The 23,204-nt window shown below is 37.2% G+C and overlaps 1 protein-coding gene across 1 annotated transcript in view; it reads left to right on the forward strand.

Moving 5' to 3' along the window:
- The first annotated feature begins 279 nt into the window (after nucleotides 1-279).
- The window catches only part of LOC124777392, a 102,881-nt gene continuing 79,956 nt past the window's right edge, over nucleotides 280-23,204 (forward strand). The window contains exon 1 of the mRNA XM_047252784.1: nucleotides 280-460. Coding sequence (XP_047108740.1) covers nucleotides 435-460 — 26 coding nt within the window. The 5' untranslated portion in view covers nucleotides 280-434. The remainder of the gene's footprint in view (nucleotides 461-23,204) is intronic.

Below are 23,204 nucleotides of genomic sequence, written 5' to 3' on the forward strand. Positions count from 1 at the left end.
CAGCACGTCCAGCCTTCTCCCATACGCGTCTGTTGGTGGAACTCACTGTCACCCTAAAAGCCTGTGACACAAAACGAACGAATACTTTTGTGTGAAGACTGTGTGTTGGCAGCTGGTCACTCTCACATCAAACAGGAATATGGCTTCGATCCGGACGAGATACGTCACAGTTATTGCGGTTTAGTCATCCTGCGATAGACTTCCGCTGCGCTTATCGTTATAGCGAGCCTGCGCGACCTGCTATGCACACTGCTTCTGTTTGTTCCCGAGTATCAACAACAGACAATGCATGCCGCGGGCGCAGTTGCGTCGGTGCTGGCACTGCTCGTAGCAAATGGGACCTCGGTGCTGGATTGTGTCTGCAACCACCTCATCAACCTTACTGACCATGGCAGACACTGGAGAAGCGAAATCAGTGAGAGTGAACATCAGATATGGCTGGAGTACTGTCAATATTTCGGTAAGTGCTTTTTCTTTCGGTGCGGATTTACATAACGCTATGCACAGTGCAGTTTTCAACCACTCACAGGCGACTTGGCTTGCGCAAGCTGTTATCAAAGAAGACCAAACGTTTTCAGCCTGACAGTGAAGGACAATGTTTATTAGGGGCAAACCGTATTTCATTTTCAGCCTTTTCTGTCAATGGACTTTGATTAACCTTTTGCGAGTGAGAAGGTGTAAATTAAATATCTACATCTCTTAACTGAGCCCAAAACGTTTTACAGATGTTTGGGAACAGATAGAAGTAAAAGTAATGAGTAGGTTCTGTGTTGCCAAAAGACGTTCGTGCAGAGGTTTTAACGTACCTCGTCATAATCGCGCCGTTCACGGATTTTCTTTAACTTTATTTTCTACATAATTATGCAGATTGATATTACAACAGAGAACAATTCAAAATGAATATAGCGACGCCAAGCGGCTCTTAACTATCTAATGTACAGCAACACATCGACAAGAAATAGAATGAAATACAAAGTAATTTAGATCGTTGCGCAAGCACAATGAAAAGTGGGAACTTCACTGTGATGAGAGAAAATAGCGGATAACATTCTTCGTGTCAGTTATTAACAACGGCCATCCTGTCATCGTGGTCCAGAGAACGTACAGAGAACGTATCGTCAGAGATACAGTAGAGGCAGCGGCGACTGATGCCTAAGTGACTGGAACGAGGTTCACTACCTTTACTGCATTATACAATTTACCTTTCCTAATAATTTAATTTCATAAATTATTTAAAAATTTTTGTAGTTCTAAAACTAAATTAAAATGAGCTAGCCGGCCGCGGTGGTCTAGTGGTTCTAGGCGCGCAGTCCGGAACCGCGGGACTGCTACGGTCGCAGGTTCGAATCCTGCCTCGGGCATGGATGTGTGTGATGTCCTTAGGTTAGTTAGGTTTAATTAGTTCTAAGTTCTAGGCGACTGATGACCTCAGAAGTTAAGTCGCATAGTGCTCAGAGCCATTTTTAAAATGAGCTTTACTACGTTCATGGGATTGAAACGCCTGTAGACGAATAGAGAAAGTCCATCCATCCTCCTTTCCTTTTTCGTGAAGGATCCATGGCTGTGTCAAAATTTTACGATTTTATGTGTTCTTTCTGTTCTTGGACAACATCGGTGGGTACATTTTTAATTGAAGCAGCTTAGGAGGAAACATCGTTACGTCATTGATTAATTATCTCAACAGGCTCTACAGTAGATAACAGATAACGAAATACTACAACCAACTGAAATTTAGAAGATAAATCAGAAGTTTCATCTGCTATCACAGACACAAAATCTGACTTAGCTATTTATGAATTACTTTCCTCATGACACACATGTAACCTGCACTGTAGTTAATTATTTTGTATATCCTTGTATGTACCCTAAAAGAGAGCAGCACCGTTCATGTGCTCTTTCACAACTGCATCTAAAGCTGAAGTGAAATTTACAAGCCCTCTGAGTATTCTAGCTATGTCACATTCTACTGTTACATTATGTATACGTAACGCAAGTTCAGACTCACTGTAAAACTTGTTGTTGTTAGTTGTGGACTTCAGTCCAGGGACTGGTTTGATGCCGCTCTCCACGCTACTCTATCCTGTGCCAGTCTCTTTATCTCCGAGTAACTACTGCAACCTACATCCTTCTGAATCTGCTTAGTATATTCATCCGTAGGTCTCCCAGTACGATTTTTACCCTCCACGCCTTCCTCCAATACTAAACTGGTTATCCTTGTTGCCTCAGAACGTGTCCCACCAACCGATCCCTCCTTCTAGTAAAGTTGTGCCAGCAGTTCCCCTTCTCTCCTATTCTATTCAGTACCTCTTCATTACTTATGTGATGTATCCGTCTAATCTTCAGCATTCTTCTGTAGCACTACATTTCGAAAGCTTCTATTGTCTGCTTATCTAAACTATTTATCGTCCATGTTTCACTTCTATAAATGGATACATCCCACACAAATACTTTCAGAAAAAGCTTCCTGACACTTAAATCTATACTCGTCTTTAACAAATATCTCTTCTTCAGAAACGTTTTGCTTGCCATAGCCAGTCTATATTTCACATCCTCTCTACTTCGACTATCATCAGTTATTTTGCTCCCTAAATAGCAAAACTCATCTGCTACTTTAAGTGTCGCGTTTCCTAAACTAATTCCCTCAGAGTTGCCTGATTTAATTCGACTACACCCCATTATCCTCCTTTTGCTTTTGTTGATGTTCATCTTATATCCTCCTTTCAAGACGCTGACCATTCCGCGTCCTTTGCTGCCTCTGACAGAATTCCAATGTCATCGGCACACCTCAAAGTTTCCATGTGTTCTCCATGGATTTTAATCGCTACTCCAATTTTTTTATGTTTCCTTTATTGCTTGCTCAATATTCAGATTGAATAAGATTGAGGATAGCCTACAACCCTGTCGCACTCCCTTCCCAACCACTGCTTCCATTTCATGCCCTCGACTCTTATAACTGCCACCCCCGTTTCGGGACGAATTGTAAATATTTTTTCGCTCCCTGTGTTTCACCTCTGCCACCTTCAGAATTTGAAAGAGAGTATTTCAGTCAGCATTGTTAAAACCTTTCTCCCTAAGTCTACAAATGCTGGAAACAAATGTTTGCCTTTCCTTAATCTGCCTTCTAAGATACGTCATTGGGTCAGTATTGCCTCGCGTGTTCCAACATTTCTACGGAATCCAAACTGATCTTCGCCGAGGTCGACTGCTACCAGTTTTTTCATTCGATTTAGTATTTTGCAGCCGTGACTTATTAAATCTATAGTTCGGTAATTTTCACCCCTGTCAAGATCTGCTTTCTTTGAGATTGAAGTTATTATATTCTTGCTGAAATCTAAGGGTATTTCGCGTGTCTCATACATCTTGCTCACCAGACGGTAGAGTTTTGTGATGGCTGGCTCTCCCAGGGCTTTCAGTAGTTCTAAGTAGTTCTAATGGAATGTTGTCTACTTCCGGGGTCTGCAGCGCCCTGCCGCCTGCAGTTTAGCTGCGTCTCCACCAACCTGGAGTCTCCCGTGAAGCCTCGTACTCACAGTTCCCACTCTAACGCCTCTCCCCTAGTATTCTGCGAAGATTTATGTGCCCGTGTTCACATGTTTTATTGGTCAGCTCATATTAGCCATCTCGCCAATCAATACATTTAACATGAAGTGCCGCGCGGGGTAGCCGTGCGGTCTTTGGCGTCTTGCCACGGTTCGCGCGGCTCACCTTGTAAGAGTTTCGAGTCCTCCCTTGGGCACTGGTGTCTGTGTTGTCATTATCGTAACTTACTTTAAGTTAGATTAAGTAGTGTGTAAGCCTAGGGACCGATGACCTCAGCAGTTTGGTCCCATAGAACGTACCACAAATTCCAAATTTTAACATTAAATTTATTTTTGCCTTGAATAAAACTCTCTGCCTGTGGCCAAGTACATTCTACGTTCCTCTGGTAGCACTCGTTCTGGTCAGTGCTGAAGTTCAGAACCGACAGATGGTGACTCACGGCTGTTTGCATTTTTGCGTTTTTGTGTTTGGGCAGCTTGTAGAAATGTCCCAGTTCTGTGGCAGCTGTGAGTATTTGAACTCTCTGTCTGAAACATTTTCATATCTGCTACTTGAAAAATCCAAGTACCTCGAACAAAATGGCCACTCTGTGCCACGCTGAGTATGAAAGACACTGGTCATGCGGGACCGAAATAGCGCTTTTAATACAAGTAACTCTAAAAGCAACGATTCTAGGCAATCTGATACAATATTTATTAACTTCCGAATAATATTTCACCACGGGAAAAATGTAGCTCAGAGGCCCTTCCCAGCGATTAAAACCAGAAAACAGTGAAGTGCCGAACATATGTGATATCGAACGAAATTTGTGACTGGATTTTGGTAGGGACGATGCACCATGGATGGCGACTCATGAGAGGTCCGTTGTCACCGTTACTGTTCATGTTATACGCTAATTAGACAGCAAAAAATATTAATAGTAATATTACATACACAGTTATCTATAACGAAGTGCTGTCTGAAAGAGTTGCTTAAATATCCAGCCAGGTATTGATATGATTTCAATGTGGTGCAAACATTGAAAACTAGCGCTATATATTCTCTTCCTATCTGGAAAGAGTATACTCATTGAAGTACCTGGGTGTAACAAAAATGGTTCAAGTATCTCTGAGCACTGTGGGGCTTAACATCTGAGGTCATCCGTCCCCTAGAACTTAGAACTACTTAAACCTAACTAACTTAAGGACATCACACACGCCCATGCCCGAGGCAGGATTCGAACCTCCGACCGTAGCGGCCGCGCAGTTCCAGACTAAAGTGTTTAGAACCCCTCGGCCACTGCGACCGGCTGGGTGTAACAATTTGTGGAGATACGAATTGGTACGATGACATAGGCTCAGTCATAGGTGATGCAGTTGATAGACTACACTTCATTGGTAGAAAGCTGCGAAAATGCAGTCATTCATTATAGGAGCCTTAATCATCCCGGAATACTATTGAAATGTTTGGGGTGCGTACCAAATTGGAGTAAGAGTGATATGGAAGGTTTACAAAGAAGCCACAATGATGGTCACAGGGTGGTTTGAGTTTCAGAAGCGCGTGCCTAGAAAGTTGTAAGATTAGATTAGATTAGATTAGATTTACTTTCATTCCAATTGATCCGTAGTGAGGAGGTCCTCCAGGATGTGGAACATGTCAGAAAAACAACAATACATGACAAATATTTACAACTAAAACAAATAAGCTAATGTACCATTCCACAGGTCCCAAGTGGAATGATCGTCATTTTTTAATGAACACTAAGAGTCATTTTACAAATACTATTGCACTGAATTTAAAATAAAAAAGTTTTTTATTTATTTATAAGGTAAGAAACATGTAATACAACTACTGCAATACTTATTTACAATGAACACATTACTGCACTGAAATGGTGCAGAAGTTAGATTATACTTACACACACACAAGCACACACAAGCACACACACACACACACACACACACACACACACACACACACACACAAATTTTCAGTGAACACATTACTGCACTGAAATTGTGCAGAAGTTATGTTGTACTTATATACAAATCAGTTGGTTTTCCTAAGAAATTCATCAATGGAGTAGAAGGAGTTGGCCACCAATAAATCCTTTAGGCTTCTCTTAAACTGAATTTCATTGGTTGTTAAGCTTTTTATGGCTGCTGGCAAGTTATTGAAAATGTGTGTTCCTGAATAATGCACACCTTTTTGTACAAGACTGAGTGACTTTAAATCCTTGTGAAGATTATTCTTATTTCTAGTATTGATTCCATGAATTGAGCTGTTGGTTTGAAAAAGTGATATATTTTTAATGACAAATTTCATTAAGGAATAAATATATTGGGAAGCTGTAGTTAGTATCCCTAGTTCCCTAAACAGGCTTCTGCAGGATGTTCTTGAGTTCACACCACACATAATTCTTACTGCACGTTTTTGTGCCCGGAAAACTTTAGCTTGGCTTGATGAATTACCCCAGAAAATAATCCCATATGACATTATGGAATGAAAGTAAGCATAGTATGCCAGCTTTTTCATTTTTATATCCCCTATGTCTGACAAAATTCGCATTGCAAACAGAGATTTGTTAAGACGCTTCAGCAGTTCTGTGGTGTGCTCCTCCCAGTTGAATTTATTATCAAGCTGTAATCCCAAGAATTTAACACCGTCCACTTCTTCTATCTTCTTGTCATCATATGTTAGACATATACTCTTGGGACACCCCTTACAAGTTCTGAACTGCATGTAGTGTGTTTTTTCAAAGTTTAGTGACAAAGAATTGGCTAGGAACCAGTGATTAATGTCCACAAATATTTTATTGGCTGATCTTTCTAAGACTTCACTTGATTTGCTATTTATTGCAATGTTTGTATCATCAGCAAACAAAACAAACTTGGCATCTGGTAATGTTACTGATGAAAGGTCATTGATATACACAAGAAAAAGTAAGGGCCCCAAAATGGAACCTTGTGGGACCCCACATGTAATTAGTTCCCAGTTGGATGATGCCTGATAGCTTGAAACATGTCTCTTTCCTAATAACACCCTTTGTTTCCTGCCAGAGATATAAGATTTGAACCATTTTGCAGCATTTCCTGTTACACTATAATATTCTAGTTTACTTAAAAGGATATTGTGATTTACACAGTCAAATGCCTTTGACAGATCACAGAATATACCAGTTGCCTGCAATTTTTTGTCTAATGAATTAAGTACATTTTCACTGTAAGTGTAGATAGCCTTCTCAATATCAGAACCTTTTAGAAATCCAAACTGTGACTTTGACAGTATGTTATTTGAGATAAGATGGTTATAAAGACGACTGTACATTACTTTTTCGAAAATTTTTGAGAATGCTGGCAACAGTGAAATTGGACGGAAATTTGATGCTATTTCTTTATCTCCCTTCTTAAACAGTGGCTTAACTTCAGCATATTTCAGCCATTCGGGAAATATTCCACTGATAAACGACTGGTTACACAGATAGCTTAATATGTTACTTAGCTCAGAATCACATTCTTTAATTAACTTTGTTGATATTTCATCATACCCACTAGATGTTTTGATTTTAAAGATTTTATGATGGACGTTATTTCTGTTGGGGTAGTGAGGGTCAAATTCATATTATGGAAGTTACTTGAAATGTCTGGTCTAAGGTAATCCATAGCAGCATCTACCGAACCTGACAACCCCATCTTTTCAGTAACAGTTATAAAATGTTTGTTAAAAAGTTCTGCAACACTATACACATCTGTCACCAATGCATCATTTACTCTTAATGCTATTTGTTCCTCTTCATGTCTGGTTCTACCGGTCTCCTCCTTCACTATATCCCATATTGTCTTTATTTTGTTATCTGATATGACTATCTTTTCCTTGTAATATATTTGCTTTGACATCCGTATTACAGTCTTTAATATTTTGCAGTATTTCTTATAATGTGCTATAGCATCAACATTGGAAATGTTTCGGATTGACAGATACAGTTTTCTTTTTGTTTTACAAGATACCCCTATTCCTCGAGTAATCCATGGCTTCTTTGTAGACATTGCTCTAACCTTGGTAAGTTTTGGGGGAAAGCAGTGTTCAAATAAGGTAAGCACTTTATTAGCAAAAATGTTATATTTTTCATTCATGCCATGAGCACTGTAAACATCAGTCCAGTGAATGTCTCTGAGGAGTGTCCTAAAATAATCAATTTTTGGCTTACTGATTACCCTCTTGAGCTCAGATTTAACAGATTTTATATCCTGTTCAGTATTAACATTTAACAGAAGGAACTGCATGTCATGGTCTGAGAGGCCATTGACTATTGGTTTTGTAATATAATTTTGTTCATTTGACTTTTCTATAAAGATATTATCAATGGCTGTTTGTGAGCAAGTGGTTATCCTAGTGGGGAACTTTACTGTGGGAATTAAGTTGAATGATAGTGTTACTAACTCAAATAGGTTCTTATTGGGAGAGTCTTTAAGGAAATCTACATTGAAATCACCAGCAACCACTATTTCTTTGTTTTTGGTTGTTAAATGGGCCAGTACAGCTTCAAGGTGGTTTACAAACAGATTAAAGTTACCTGTAGGTGCTCGATATACACTTAATATTATGAAAGATTTTTTGTGAAAATCTAATTCTGTTGCACATGCTTCCATATGCTGTTCTAGGCAAAATTTATGAATGTCTATGTTCTTAAATTTATGACAGTTCCTGATGAATGTGGCAACTCCTCCTTTCTCCATTTCTGATCTACAAAAGTGAGATGCTAACCTAAACCCTGTAACACTTAAAAGTTCTATACCAGTGGTCACATGATGTTCAGAGAGGCAGATTATGTCAGCTGGGTTTGAAGACTCTAATTCATCTATGCAGATAGTTAATTCATTAATTTTATTTCTCAGTCCTCGAATATTTTGATGCAATAAAGATAGCTGACATTTCACATTGACTGACTTAAAATTGGGTGGAGTTAAAATATCTGCTGACAGTTGAAAATTCTTAACCAATGGCTGTTTATGTTGATGTAATAAGCTGGAATTATGTTTTTTGATTTCTTTCTCAAACTGAAGGTTTGTCTCAGTTCTAACCTCTCTTAAAATTTGTTTTCTTTCTGTCCTCCCTACCCTAAAAAAGGGTCTTTTCTGAATCCTATAACCACTGGTATTTTACCACTCATGACAGTGCCTCCCCCCTTTAACTTTCTTGCTATTTCCCCAGCCAATTTACCCTTCCCCTTCCTGTTGAGGTGAAGGCCATGCCTAGTATAATCCCACCTACTGATAGAAGATCGAAACTGGTAGAAGACAGAAGCCAGCTATCCTGTGAGAGCCTACAATGTATCAAGAATCAATATTAGGCGAGGAGTCTGGGATTGAACTAGAATCACTGTAATGCTATCTGTATGTAAGTGAGTTAACGAAGTAGCCTGAAACTGCTATCAGGCGAGGTGAATTTGCTTGTGAGGGCATAAAATAAATAAAATAAATAAAAAAATATTGTTATTTTAAATATGTTAATTATTCTGTCTGTATGATGGTGATTGTGATTGCAATTGTATTTGCTTATCTGGAACGTGGACGTTTAATTATTCGGTATCAGACGCTTGACAATGGCTTTTTCGTAAAGGCAATGTTACTCGTAGTTGACCGTGAAATAAAACTGAATAATCGGACTTCGTAATTAAATCGTTTCCAAAGACTGCTGCGGTAGGTGCGGACTCATAATCTAAATCTCAATATTACAATAATTTGCCAGCCATGCCAATACGTCGTACAGAGGTGATTGTCTACTAAACATAAAAAAGTTACACAGTTAGTTAAATCAGATATATTCAATGAATAAGCCTACAGTTCATAATCCTACTTACTTTTATAAATATAAATTCTTTACAGAATCGAGTGCCTAGTGTGGTTGCAACTCGCAGTATTCTTCTATAACATGAAATATGGCGGTGTGCCAGACAATAAAATAAAATACGTGCTTCTCGCACCACTTCAACCAGAGCTCTCCCTTTCTTAATCAAACATAAGAGTAACGTAATTGTGCTTTTGTTTTATCAGCGACACAGCGCTGCAGTTGTGTGCCATAGGCTTTATTTATTTGTCACTGATTATTTATTTAATTAATATTTCGCGTTTCCAAGGAAACTCACGCTCGGCATGCAAATGTGCCTTTATATTGCCCCCTGAATTGCGAGGCGAAAGGACACATCTGCTGGCGAGCAATTCACCTAAAGGCACAAGAAAATCTAAGTTATCTACAACTATTTACATGACTTACATTACACATTATACACATTATATACAAAATTTGAATGACGCGGGTGCGCCGTAAAAGTTCTAATGTTGGCAGATAGAGGGCGCGCATGCGCAGAAGCGTCTGTGTAACTGCGGCACTGCCGTTATATCGTACAGTTAGATCACGCGGCACAGTACTGCAGATCATATTGTTCGTGTGCGCGCGTTTTTCAGTCGTTGCACAAAGAAAATATTCAACCAAGATTACATATGAAGACTACATTCTATGACAGGTAACTTAGTTTTAAATTTACAATATTTGTTATAACACAATACAACTTAGATTGTTGAATGTTCTTAGTTACATAGTATTGTTTTGAAATACTTCAAAGAAAAATGTCCATATTTTTCAGGTGCGTTGACCTATACACATCGTGTCGTTATTACAGTTCATATTCATCCGCTGCACAATAATTTTTTACAGGTTAGTATCGTCGTGGTAAAGTTTTTTGATCACAGTAACATCGTTGTATAACAACGTGATTAATACATAAGCGTGTCCATTTCTCATTTCCATTATAGTCGTAGCGATGCAGTTCGTTGTGACTAAAAGCATTGCTTATTACAGATCAGACGTGACCCGTCGAGGAATTGGTCCACGTGCAGTTCGTTTTTTACATTCCGTGGAAGCTTGGTTGCAGAACCTCGGACGGCACATAGCTGGCGTCGATCTTTGGACAGTCCAGGTAAGAGTGTCCGTCACATTTCGAGAACATTTCATTCCCTGAAGTTCCAACCAAAATTCTTCCACCCGTCGTGTTGTTTTCTGGACAGGCACTTTGTGTCCATTTAATCCAGTTAACATCTTGAAGTTGGGTACTGTAGTAATGTCACTAGACGATGCACGAATTATGCACTTCACATTTTCAGTTTTTTGCTGAATATAGCTCACCTAAATGTTCGTAGTTATTAATCAAGGAAATCGTTCATCGCGTTTATATAGATACGCTGCATAATGAATGGCATTAACAGTTTCTTTCACATAGGTTTCCGCGTAGTTGCAGAGTTAGTAATGTTCGTTAATGTCCGTGAACAGTGGTTCACTATACAATGTCTTTTTGGCACTTGTTTTGTTCAAATTTTTACATAGTAACAGTTACACTATACATCAGTTAAAAAAATAAGTAATTATACATACACACGTCACATATTTTCTTAGCATAAACATAATATAGTTGCACATAAACATGTTTACATCATCATTACATCGCTATAGGTTATTACATTGTGTCACATTTGATTACATGAATTGCAGATATTTACATCCTCTTTAGCGGTTTTGCTGGGATATTATCGATGTTTTTTGTGATGTCATCTGAAATTAAGATAGGTTAGACACAACATTCATTACATCAGTAGGCAAGACCAGGCGTTTTCACTACTCAATAAATATTCAGAATAGTAAGAGAGAGAAAATGTTCGATTCCTCGCGTTTTGTGCGTGTGTGTAGAGTGTCTGTGTGGCCTTGACTACTGATAGATGCTTTTCGTGTTGAGAGATGTGCGTCTAATCTATTTCTCAAAGTAAAAGATCGCTTCACAGATGACGTCTGTCAGTTCGTCAGGTGTCACACCAAGTCAGTGGTACCTTCAGTAACAAATGTTCCGTGAAAAATTAGTATGTCATCCACTGCTACGTAATCATAAATTTTACTTTAATATTCTGTCTTTCAGGTGGAGGCGCGCGCTGAAAGAAGAGTTCTTCTGTCTTCAACTGCGTCACTGGAACCGCTGAAATGAAAATTTCTATACTACTTATTATCTGTGTTGTAACAACAGAGTTTTTCGAGTTGCTTAGCAATATTTTGATGGGTATGACTTTGACATTATTCAGCATGAAATGCTCTAAGATCTCGGTGTGCGTATAGCCCAATAATTTTGTTAGTTCTAGGATGTTGTAACATATACGCACCAGGATGCGGTATGTTAACAATTATATAAGGTCCTTCATATAGCAGACGCCACTTAGCGTTGCGTCGTTTGAGTGCTACAGATTTATGATGAGTACGAAGTAGTACAAGCATTCCTACCTCGAATTTTTGTTTTCTTTTTATTATGTTTCTGTGAATTTTGTTTCGTATTTGTGCGTGATGTGTCAATGTAGTCAATACTTCTTTTATTTTCTGTTCAGGTGTGATTTCCTTGTCTGACAACTTAGGTAATGGTTCTATCCACTGATCGTTCTGTTTGCAATTGAACATGATCTCGTTAGATGTGTAATTCGTATCGTAAATATTTAAGTTATTGTGTACGTCTTCGAAAAGACTTAGGTAGGACACCCAATTAGTATGTTTTGATGAAATATAGGTCCTCATGAATCGATTTAATTCTCGGAAAAGTCTCTCAGTCGCGTTACATTGTGGACTAAACCTCGAAATAAATATACTTTTAATGTTATTGTCCTTCAAGAAATTTCTCCATTTGTACCCAGAGTAGTATGCTGCATTATCTGATAGAATTGCTTTAGGTTTTCCCACGTGCGTCAGGTAATCACTTGAGAATCTTCGTATTATAGCATTTGCAGTGGCGGATTTTAAAGCATAAAGTTTTACATGTTTAGAAAATATATCGTAAAAAGCTAAGATATATTTGACGCCTCCAGAGCTTGCTGGATGCGGTCCACTGATGTCAGTACACAGAATTTCCAGGGGTTTACTAGGTAAAATAGAATGTAAATCAGTTTTTGTGGATAAATTCTGAGGTTTTGATTTTTGACATATGACACATGTTTTTAGTTCCCTGTAAACTTTTCTTCTCATATTGCTAAAATAACAGTATGTACTGAGCTTTGCCAAACACTTTTTCGTCCCATAATGACCCCAAACTAAGTGTGTGTGCCAAATTAGATTACGTTCAGACTCTTTGGGAATGCATACACACCAGTTAGTAGCATTTGGATGTCGACGGTAAAATAACACATCATTGTGTAACTTGTAATACTTAGTCAAAGGATGATTGTGTTTTTCTACCATTAATGTTATTATCTTATACCAGTGAGGATCAGATTTTTGTAATTCAGCCATGTTTCTGCACATATCAATATAATATTGGTGATACTGCTTGTCTTGCATTAAGAGAATCCTGTAGTCATTTATATTTTCTAAGTCACTGTTGGTATCATTCATACCTTGTGGAAGTCTAGACAAAGTGTCTGCAATGGTGTTGTCCTTACCTCTTATGTACTTAATTTCAAAAGAGTAGTTCTGAAGTGTAACTGCCCATCGTGATAGTCTAGGATGTACAAGTTTACAAGTTAACAAAAATGTCAGGGCCTGGTGATCGGTGTAAATTACCGTATGTTTTCCAAATAAATAATAATTGAATTTCTTGAATGCCCATACTATGGAAAGTGTTTCTAACTCAGTAGTGGAGTATGTACGCTCACATTCAGTTAGAGTGCGACTCGCAAACCCAATAATTCTTATCTGTTCCTCCTCTTTATTCTTTACAACTTGAAATAAGCAACAGCCCTAGCCAGTACGTGAAGCGTCACAAGTCATACAAAAATCTAAATTGAAATCTGGATGGCTCAATATGTTAGCATTCACTAAAGCATGTTTAATTGTATTAAAGTCATTCTGGCACTGTTCCGACCAGATCCAAACTTGATTCTTTCTGAGTAGATTTAGCAGATGTTTACTGTTCAAAAGTGGTTGTGGCAAAAAACGTCTGAAAAATGAACATAGCCCAAGGGATAATTTTAACTGCTTTTTAGTTCGAGGGCTAGGAAAGTTTCTGATAGCATCTAATTTACTAGGATCCGGATGTATGCCCTGTGAATTAATGATATGTCCTAAATACTTTATCTCACTGCAACCAAATTTTGATTTTCTTAGGTTGGCTGTGACTCCAGCTTGTGCAAATTTTTCTAAAATTCTTTGAAGAGTGTCAACGTGTTCATTCCAAGATTGTGTAGCTATCAGTATATCATCTACATAGTGTGTGACTGTCTCAACTAAATCGTCGCCAAGCACGGTATCCAGGGCTGTAATGAATACCCCAGAGCTGACATTCAGTCCGAAGGGTAGAACATAAAACTGATAGGTTCGCCCCCCGAACATAAATGCAGTATATTTCCGAGAATCAGGAGTGATACCACCTGCCAAAACGAATTAGCGAGATCTATTGTGGAAAAATATTTTGCATCTAGAAATTTCTGTAATTGCTCTTCTAAATTTTCAGGTTTTGTGTGAACCGGTAAAATTATTTCATTAATAGCTCGTGCGTCTAACACTAACCTAATGCTTCCATGTACACTGAGAGCTGTAGCTTCACTTATCTTATGATCAAGCAATGTTTTCAAGTCCATTAGCTCTGTGTCAGATGAGTGTGTTTGCATGTCTTGAATGTCATTGTCAAGTACTAACTGAACCTTGTACCCTGTACAGTGTTTGTCATGCTTTAGAGTTCTCCTGTCCAAATCAATAATAATTACACTGCCTTTATCATTTAAAATACATTTACCTTTGGAGAAGTCTATAATGCAGTCCTTCTCGCTCATAATATCTATTCCTAATATGCAATTTGTCACAAGGTTTTGTACGACCAGGAATGGCCATTGTACGGTTCCATTACCTATTTTAACGTTTACAAAAACTTGCTTCGTAACCCTACATGACTTATTACCTAGCGCAGTAGTTATTTTACAGTTTTGGGCAGGAAACTCAGGCACAGGTTCCAATTCACACATCTTTTTATAGAAATTAAAAGACAAAACGCTCACAGCTGCACCTGTATCTGGGATAATAGTAGTTGGAATCCCACCTACTACACCAGTAGTAGATGCTAAAACAATTTCATTTGTGTTTAAACGACATTGTGTACTGTCTTGTAAAAGTTCATCTGATATATTGTTATTGTGGTTGTATCTTATAAATAAAACAGGTAGTTTTTGTTTAGAATTACTCGGCATATCATTATTCTGTTGTTCAAGTGTGGTGTCAAATAACTGATTAACATTGAAGTCGCCCCCCAAGAATTCTTCAGCCACGACCTGGGGCAAAGTAGTGACTGTTTCTAGTTTGTTGGATTATCATTTGTACTAGGTACTGACACAGATTGAGGTTGTGCATCAGGTGTCATTTCTATTATATTCACATTCGGATATTGCCTATTATGATCTCCAAACTTTTGCGGTTGTTGTTGCTGTTGCGCATTATGACTTACCTGTCGGTCGTAAGGTATGCTCCAATTTTGTCCTGGTGGCTGCTGTGGTAAAGCAGAGTTTGAATGAAAGTACTGATCGTTACGAGTCCAACCTTGATGCTGTCTTGGCTCGTAGTTATTATTATTTCTATTTCTGTTTGTGTTTTTGTTATTACCTTTGTATCCGTTGTTACCGTTGTAGTTATTACCGCGGTGCCTTTTGTATGGATTGCCGCATGAAATGTTATTACTGTTGTAACTATTGTTTGTATTGGAATACGCGTGTTGATTTTGATTTCCGTACTGAGACGGCATGTGAGTTTGCTGTTTTTGTTGTACCGCGTATCCAACTGTGGGCGCGCCAGAATTGTGTTGGCAAGCCTGCATGTTTTGCATACCACTAGTGTAAACATTGTGGCTGCTGTTTTGCCGCGCGAAGCGCTGATCTTCAAGTAACATGTCAATCGAATCTAAAGCTGTTAAAAAATAATCTGAATCGTCATCCGGGATATGTAGAAGTTTTTCCTTAATGTTGAAAGGCAATTTGGTCTTCAACGCTCGGAGTATATCACGCGTTGCGACTGGTTCGTCTAAAAAATGTCCCATGTTCAAGTATTTTTCAAAATATCTGCGTAAGTTACCATTTTTACTGTTAAAAGTTTCAGGTTCTAAAATTTGTCTTCTGAGTCGCTCCTGGACGGATTGCGACCAGAATTTGTTCAGAAAAGCACGCTCAAACTCACTGTACGTGGTACATACGTCAGCTTGACTGTATGCCCAGACAGCTGCATCGCCTTGGATGTAACCGACAATATATGAAATCTTTTTCCGGTCACTCCAAGTGCGTGGAAATGCGTTACTAAAAGATTTAAGAAAAATCACCGGATGAATGGTTCGTTTTTCTGGGATAAAAATCTGAAATTGCCTGTGTTTCATTAAGCTTTCATCTTCCTTCGCATTGTGATATGGATTTATTCCACTGTAATTACTGGTATGTTCAGCTGGCGAGTAATTACGATAATGTTGCTGTGGTTTACCATGATAATAGCTTGTGTTTGTGTTTCCACATCGTGGTATGTGTTGTAGTCGTGGTGTGTTTTGTTCTTGTGTATTTGTCGTGTGCGGAATGTGTGTATCATACTCGAATGTATATTGGTTTCTGAACTGTACATTTTGACTGATATTTTCGTTACATTCAGACTGTAGTTGATCGGTGAATTGTCTCATGGGTGCAGTGACGGATTGTACTGCGTCACTGATCAGCTGTTTGTTATTAGTAATGTATTGCGCTACGGAGTCGTGCACAATTGTTGGTAAATTTTCACGTAAGCATCTATCAAAACGTTTGTCTTTGTTCTCAACCCAATCATGAAATTCTTTATTAATATTTTGAAAATGAACTGTGGCATCTGATTGTAAGATGTCAGTCAGGTGTTGTCCAACATTGTCAAATTTATTCTGTACGTCAGTAATTCGTTTTTCAAGATTGTCATGTACTGAAGGATATGTTTGAATTTGTTCAGTAAGAACTTCACACGTGACATTAAGGTTTTTTACTTGTGTCTGTAAAAGTGCTACGTCAGTTGTAGTCTTTTCTTGTCTCGTATTGAGCTGGGAAAATTTAGTACTGAGTTCGGTCATCTGTTTGGTCAGTGTGGCGTCTATAAGTTCCACACGCTTACTGTAACCTCCCCACCGTAATTTTTAAAAGAAATAAATGACAATACTTAATACAAATGGGAGCCAAGTGTAACCTCCCCACAAAAATTTGAAAGAAAGAAATATGACAATATTTAATTATGAATCCTAATGGACATTGCGCTAAGCGTAACCTGCCCACAATGAAATGTACTGACAATGGCAACAAAAATGTGAAATTCGCAATCTGACTCAAATATAAATTTTTCACAAAATTTAAAGTCCGTTCAGTGACAAGAAAATACAATTAAACCGAAACATCGGTCTTTGGCCCTGTGTAAAACAATCAGAGTTAAAGTCTTACCTCAGAATAAATGGATGTCACATTTCTGCTCTTGTTGTTGCGCACCGCTTGGAGGAACTGCATTGCAAATAATAATATTCTCTTTTTTTGTGATTTTACTTAAAATTTTCTTTTAAAGAAGTGGAGTGAAATGGGAAGTGCAACGAAATCTTTAGTTCAATAAAAATTAAATTTTTGAAAAAAAATGCTTTTGAAATAAAAATTATTATTGGGGACTTGTTGGAGAATAGTTACAATAAATAAAATTTTTCATTATCTAATAATTATATTAATTAACAGTATACCTTATTCACCATCTTGACCAGTATTGCCGACCGCTCTCCATGACGACTATTGGCGTACTGCACTGCACGACTACTACTAGAGTACTGCTCTCAACTAGATAGAGCTACAGACTCGCAACGACTGACTGACAGACTGAGAACCGCTCGCAACACTCGCGCGGTCAAGCGCATACTCTCTGGTCACTGATGCTACAATGCCTCGCCATCGCTGCTATGTTACATACATGTTTCATAACCCTCCACTGGGGGGGCAAAAATTTGGCAGCGATGGTGAGTCATTTGGACTTGCCAATCGCGGCAAAATTTTTAATTAACTAATAAACTTCTACAATTTACAGAATAATTAGATGTAGTACATAAAGTAAATGTTGTGCACACGCACTAAGTACAAGATATATCAGACAAAGACAAAATGTGAGTACAAAACATAGTAACAAATCAGAAAAATGTATATACAAATTATTTGACAGATAACAAAGTGCACAGGCACTGAAAAAATTCATTGGCATATTTAGAACAAATAAACAGACTGGCAAAAAATATTATGTTGACAAGTGACATGAGTGCACATGCACTGGAGTTGAGAACATATCAGTAAATGATGAAATGTATGTACAATTAGTAACAAATGGCATAAGTGCATTCGCATTAAAGTATTGAATATACAGAATAGTAGAAAACATGTTGAAAAATGAGATAAGTGTACAGGCACTGAAGTTCAGTAGAAAACATATTAACACCTAACAGAAGTGCACATGCACTGTAGTTCAGAACATATCATAAAAATAAAAATGTATATACAATATAAAAGATAAGAGTGTACATATACTGTACTTCAGAACAAATCAAAAAAATGTCTTTAGCATTTTCGCAATAAATAAACATAATGACAAAACATCATGTCCAAAGTGCACACGCACTGAAAAAATGTCTTTAGCATTTTCACAACAAATAAACATAATGGCAAAACATCATGTTGACCAGTGACATAAGTGTACTCGCACTGAAGTTCAGCGAATCGAAAAAAATGTATAACCTACGAACAGAAATGATTTTCATTATGTGACAAGAATTAGGATAGGAAAGGGAAGGATTGCATCATGGTTGTAGCACTTTAGATTGCACACAGCTGTTCTGAAAGTCCATATCTTTCCAAGAAGTACAACACCAAGTGACACAATTTGAAGCTCTTTTCCCATCAGAATTTATCAGTGTAGCCAAGACACTGAACTGTCGTAGTAATGTTTCATGTTTTCATTTTGGCAGTACATTAGGTACACCAAACAGTGGGACCATAATAATGTCTTCATCGCTCACGGTGGTGGACAGCATTTCGTGTCAACACCACGCTCTTACAAGGCGCACCAACGTAGAATTAGTGCAAAACCAAATATAGTGCTCCATGATCACTAGGATAAACAGGACAAATGGACATTGCAATAATTCAGGGTAGTCAGCTTATGAGGTGAAGGACATCAAGTCACATAATATTGACAATTAGAGACTTAATTAGTTTGTGGCATTCATAGCCCAGTTATTGAACATTTCTGTACCAAGTATGTAGTATTACAGAAAAATGTTCATTAATTGTTTTACATGGAATCAGTAGCCTTCTTTTCCTTGTTACAAATAATCGCATTCTTTTCAGTTACAGAGTGTAATTAAGAATCATTAACCTTCTCCTAATTACAGTTAATTAATCATTTGTCATTCCAATAATAATCATTACCCTTTTCCTAATTACAGTTAATTAATCATTTGTCGTTAATTAATCATTTGTCTAATTACAGTTAATTAATCATTTGTCGTTAATTAATCATTTGTCGTTAATTAATCATTTGTCGTTAATTAATCATTTGTCATTCCAATAGTAAGAATTATTAGTCTTCTCCTAATTACAGTTAATTAATCATTTGTCATTCTAATAGTATTAATTATTAGCCTTTTCCTAATTACAAAGCATTATTAAACAGTACCATAGTTAATTAATTATGTGTCATTCCAATCTATTAAGAATCACTAGCTGGCATCATGGGTAATCGTATTACAATAAACAGTGGCAGTCCTTGGCCACTTACAAAGTATATTTAGTATGACAGAATAATGTTCATCACAAGTCTTAGTTGAAAAGGAGAGTCAATTATTGGCCTAGCATTAACATAATACATTGAGTGATACAAATTATTGGCACTTATTGGCCATTAACCAAAACATGAAAACTCAACATGGGAAAAAAAGGGCTAATTAATGGCATAATTAATAACAATTCTTCCAGTGACATTAATTATTGGCACTCAGTGGCCAGCAAGTATTGAAAAGAAAAAAACATAGTTCATCATTCAGTATTACTCAGATCATTACAAAGTCATTATTAAAATCAGTTAATTACAGTCATAGCATTAATAATCATGGGCATTATAAGTAGTCTCATTATAATAAACAGTGTTCCTCATTCAGTAGTATTCAGATCATTACAAAGTCATTATTAAAATCAGTTAATTACAGTCAAAGCATTAATAATCACAGGCATTATAAGTAGTCTCATTACAATAAACAGTGGCAGTTATTAGCTAGTGACAAGGCATTATTTTAAATATATACCTTTTTTTTGTCTCATTAAGAAGTCATTACTCAAGTGACATACTATTCAGAGCTAATCAGTATTATTCAGAATTTTCTCAAACTGGTATCACTATTTGGGACTGGTAATACATTTTTTTTGTTAGCAATGCATTGCGTTGAGATCAATAATTAATTGCTGAGGCATAACACTATTTGCTTTTGGCCTATTGCTGCAAATGAGGATAGGTAACGTCATTCGTCATGAGTCAGCTGTAGCAAGATTATGTAACAAGGCAGTATATGTGATCACATTTATAAATGATAGACACAAATGGGTAAAAAAAATAAAAAATGCAAGTACTAGAACAGGTATAATAAGTAACAGGTTTAGTAAGTATCATGAAAAGCTTCTCCTGGAAAAAAATACAAAATGGATTATTGACCTGAAAGAAGAAACGCACACTATGCTGAAAAGTAGTGAACTTCGAATTAACAGGCAGTGAAATGTGTATAAAAATGTGTTCCATAGCTGTCCTTTCCAAAACTTTGTGTCATCCTACTATGCAATGTAACACCTGCTGTCAAAGCAAACTGCAACAAATACTTAAATAACTACGTAGCATAAATACATAACTTCAACATTATCCTCATCTGTAAAGAAAAAACTTCATTATCCATCACTTCATTATCCATATTATCATAACTTCATTATTATCATCACCTGTAAAGAAAAACTTCATTATTCATAACATCATATCCTTCATCATCATTCATCAGTATTAATTATCATCTGCAAAAAATCACTTCATTACTCATTATACAACTATTCCTTATCTCTAGCATATTTCATCACTAAAAACTAAGATGTGTAGTTCTCTCTGACAGCCTGCATCAATCACCTTGTATTCTGAAAGAAAAAATTAGTTAAGACTGCTATTCTACGATGAGTATAGTATATTCTTGTTAATGCCTGCCAATCCTGATCCATTTACTCTTCCTCATAAAGTTATTGCATCTTCTTTTGTTTATTCCCTAGGTGAAATTCCCATTTCTGTTGAATTTATTTCTTACATGCATCATTTCTTTCTGAAATTGATGAACAAAGATTAATGTCCTGCATTTAAATCATATACCCACTAAATAATGACTGGTTTATGGTGACATAATTAACCATACAGCATAACATGACAGAAAACGTAATATGTCAAAGACATTGACAGTGTTCAGATGCAAAAATGTACACAGAATAATACGATGCAGCAGCAAAAAAATGTAAAACAGTCACGATGTTGAGATGTCATAAGGCAAAAAAAATGTCAAAGTCAACTGGTGCGTGTTATATCTTAACTATTTCACAGTGCATACAAACAAAACTGGAGTACAATCATACATAAAAAGACAAAATGTGACGTTCGTTGTGTTCAGCTTGTATAGAGGCGAGAATTAAAGACTTTAATGGAAAGAGAATTTGATAAAATTAATACGTCATTACATAGAATTGCATAATTATTCATAAAATACGTAAGTTCATCTGGAAAAATATGCACGGTCTGATGTGTAACGACAAGAAAAGCGACCTGCTAACCTTACCTTGCCGGGCACTTGCCAAAAAAAATACGATAATCATCAGTAATTAGTAAGGTGAAATAATTGCATTAGTAAATGGCATCATAATGTGTTGAATCATAAAGTGTCTTCATTCAATAAACGGTTTAATGTTTGAGATATGGTGATTGCCTTTCGATTTTCTGGTTCTCAAAGTTTCGACGTGTACAACATTGGGGTGAGGGATGCTGCGAATCCGATATGGACCTGCGTATAGAAGTTCAAATTTACTGCACTTACCTTTTAATTTGCTGGATAAATAGTGTGTACGTACTAGTATCTTCTGTCCCACGTGAAAGTCACGGCGTGTACAAACCTGTTTTTGCTGTCTTCTCCGGCGCTCTGCGGCACGTTTGATGTTGTTCAGCGCAATGTCAATTATTTCGTGGTGTCGTAATCGACGAGATGTAGGAAATGTTATTAATTCTTTAATTTTGTTAGGTGGTTCAGCATTTTTCAGTATAACAGACGGAGATAGCATAGTGGATTCATTTGGAATGGAATTAATTACATCTTGGAATGAGAATATGTGTGTGTCCCAATCAATATGTCTTTTGTGGCAGTATATTCGGCACAGCTTATCAATTTCTTTCATTAATCTTTCACAGGGGTTCGAAGAAGCGTGGTACTTGGATATATAGATCGGAGAAATGTTTCTGGCTCGTAACATGCGTGTCCATACGCTACTACGAAATTGAGATCCATTGTCAGAAATTACTTTCATCACATGTCCTACATGAGATAGAAAATGTTTTACAAATGCTTTCGAAACAGTTTTAGCAGTAGCTTTGCGTAATGGAGTGAAAGTAACAAATTTTGAAGTGAGCTCAACAGCGACAAATATGTAGCAAAAACCTCTGTTAGTTCTGGGAATCGGACCAAAAATATCTACTGCGGCCATGTGTCTTAATTTAACAGGTATAATGGGATATAAAGGAGGAATATGTGAAGTGGTGTCTGATTTAGCTTTCTGGCAAATTTTACAAGACGCTAAAACTCGTCGTATACGTTTCCCCATGTTGGTAAAGTAACAGTTCTGTCTCAGTATAAGAAAACATTATCTTGCTCCGTAATGTGCGTATCTTAAATGAGTGTACCAAATTAATTTGTTAACCAGTTCGTCAGGTATGCATAATAACCAATTGTTGCTGTCAGGATGAGAGCGGCGAAACAGAATGTCATTGCGTACAGTGTAGTGGTTCCTAATCGTAACATTATTCTTATCTTGCCAAAGGGGTTTAATTTCTTTCCACACAATGTCTTTATTTTGCTCCTTTGCTATGTCCTGTAATGACGATGAAATAAAGTTTTCAAATGCAACTTGCTGAATGTACATGACACTGAAATTTGTTTTGCAGAAGTTGGTTGCTACGTCTTGCTGATTGTCGCCGAGAGAACGCGATAGTGCGTCTGCTATAACATTTTGTGTGCCGGGAATGTGGACAATCGTAAAATTAAATTCTTGTAAATATAGTTTCCATCTACTTAATCTATCATGAGTAAATTTAGCTGAAAGTAAAAATTGTATCGCTCTGTAGTCTGTGTAAACGGTGGTATGTCTGCCATAAAGAAAGTGCCGAAATCTCGTAAAAGCCCATACAACACATAATGTTTCCAATTCTGTAACAGAATAATTTCGTTCAGCAGGTGACAGAACGCGACTTGCAAATGCGATGTTTTTAATTACTATTGAACCATGTTCTTCAATTTCCTGGAAAATGTGTATGCCTAAGGCGGTGTTGGAACTGTCGGTGGCAATGGAAAAATTTCTAGTAAGATCTGGGTGCGATAAAAGCGG

The sequence above is a fragment of the Schistocerca piceifrons genome, chromosome 2 (assembly GCF_021461385.2).
Source record: "Schistocerca piceifrons isolate TAMUIC-IGC-003096 chromosome 2, iqSchPice1.1, whole genome shotgun sequence".
NCBI classification, from domain to species: Eukaryota; Metazoa; Arthropoda; class Insecta; order Orthoptera; family Acrididae; genus Schistocerca; species Schistocerca piceifrons.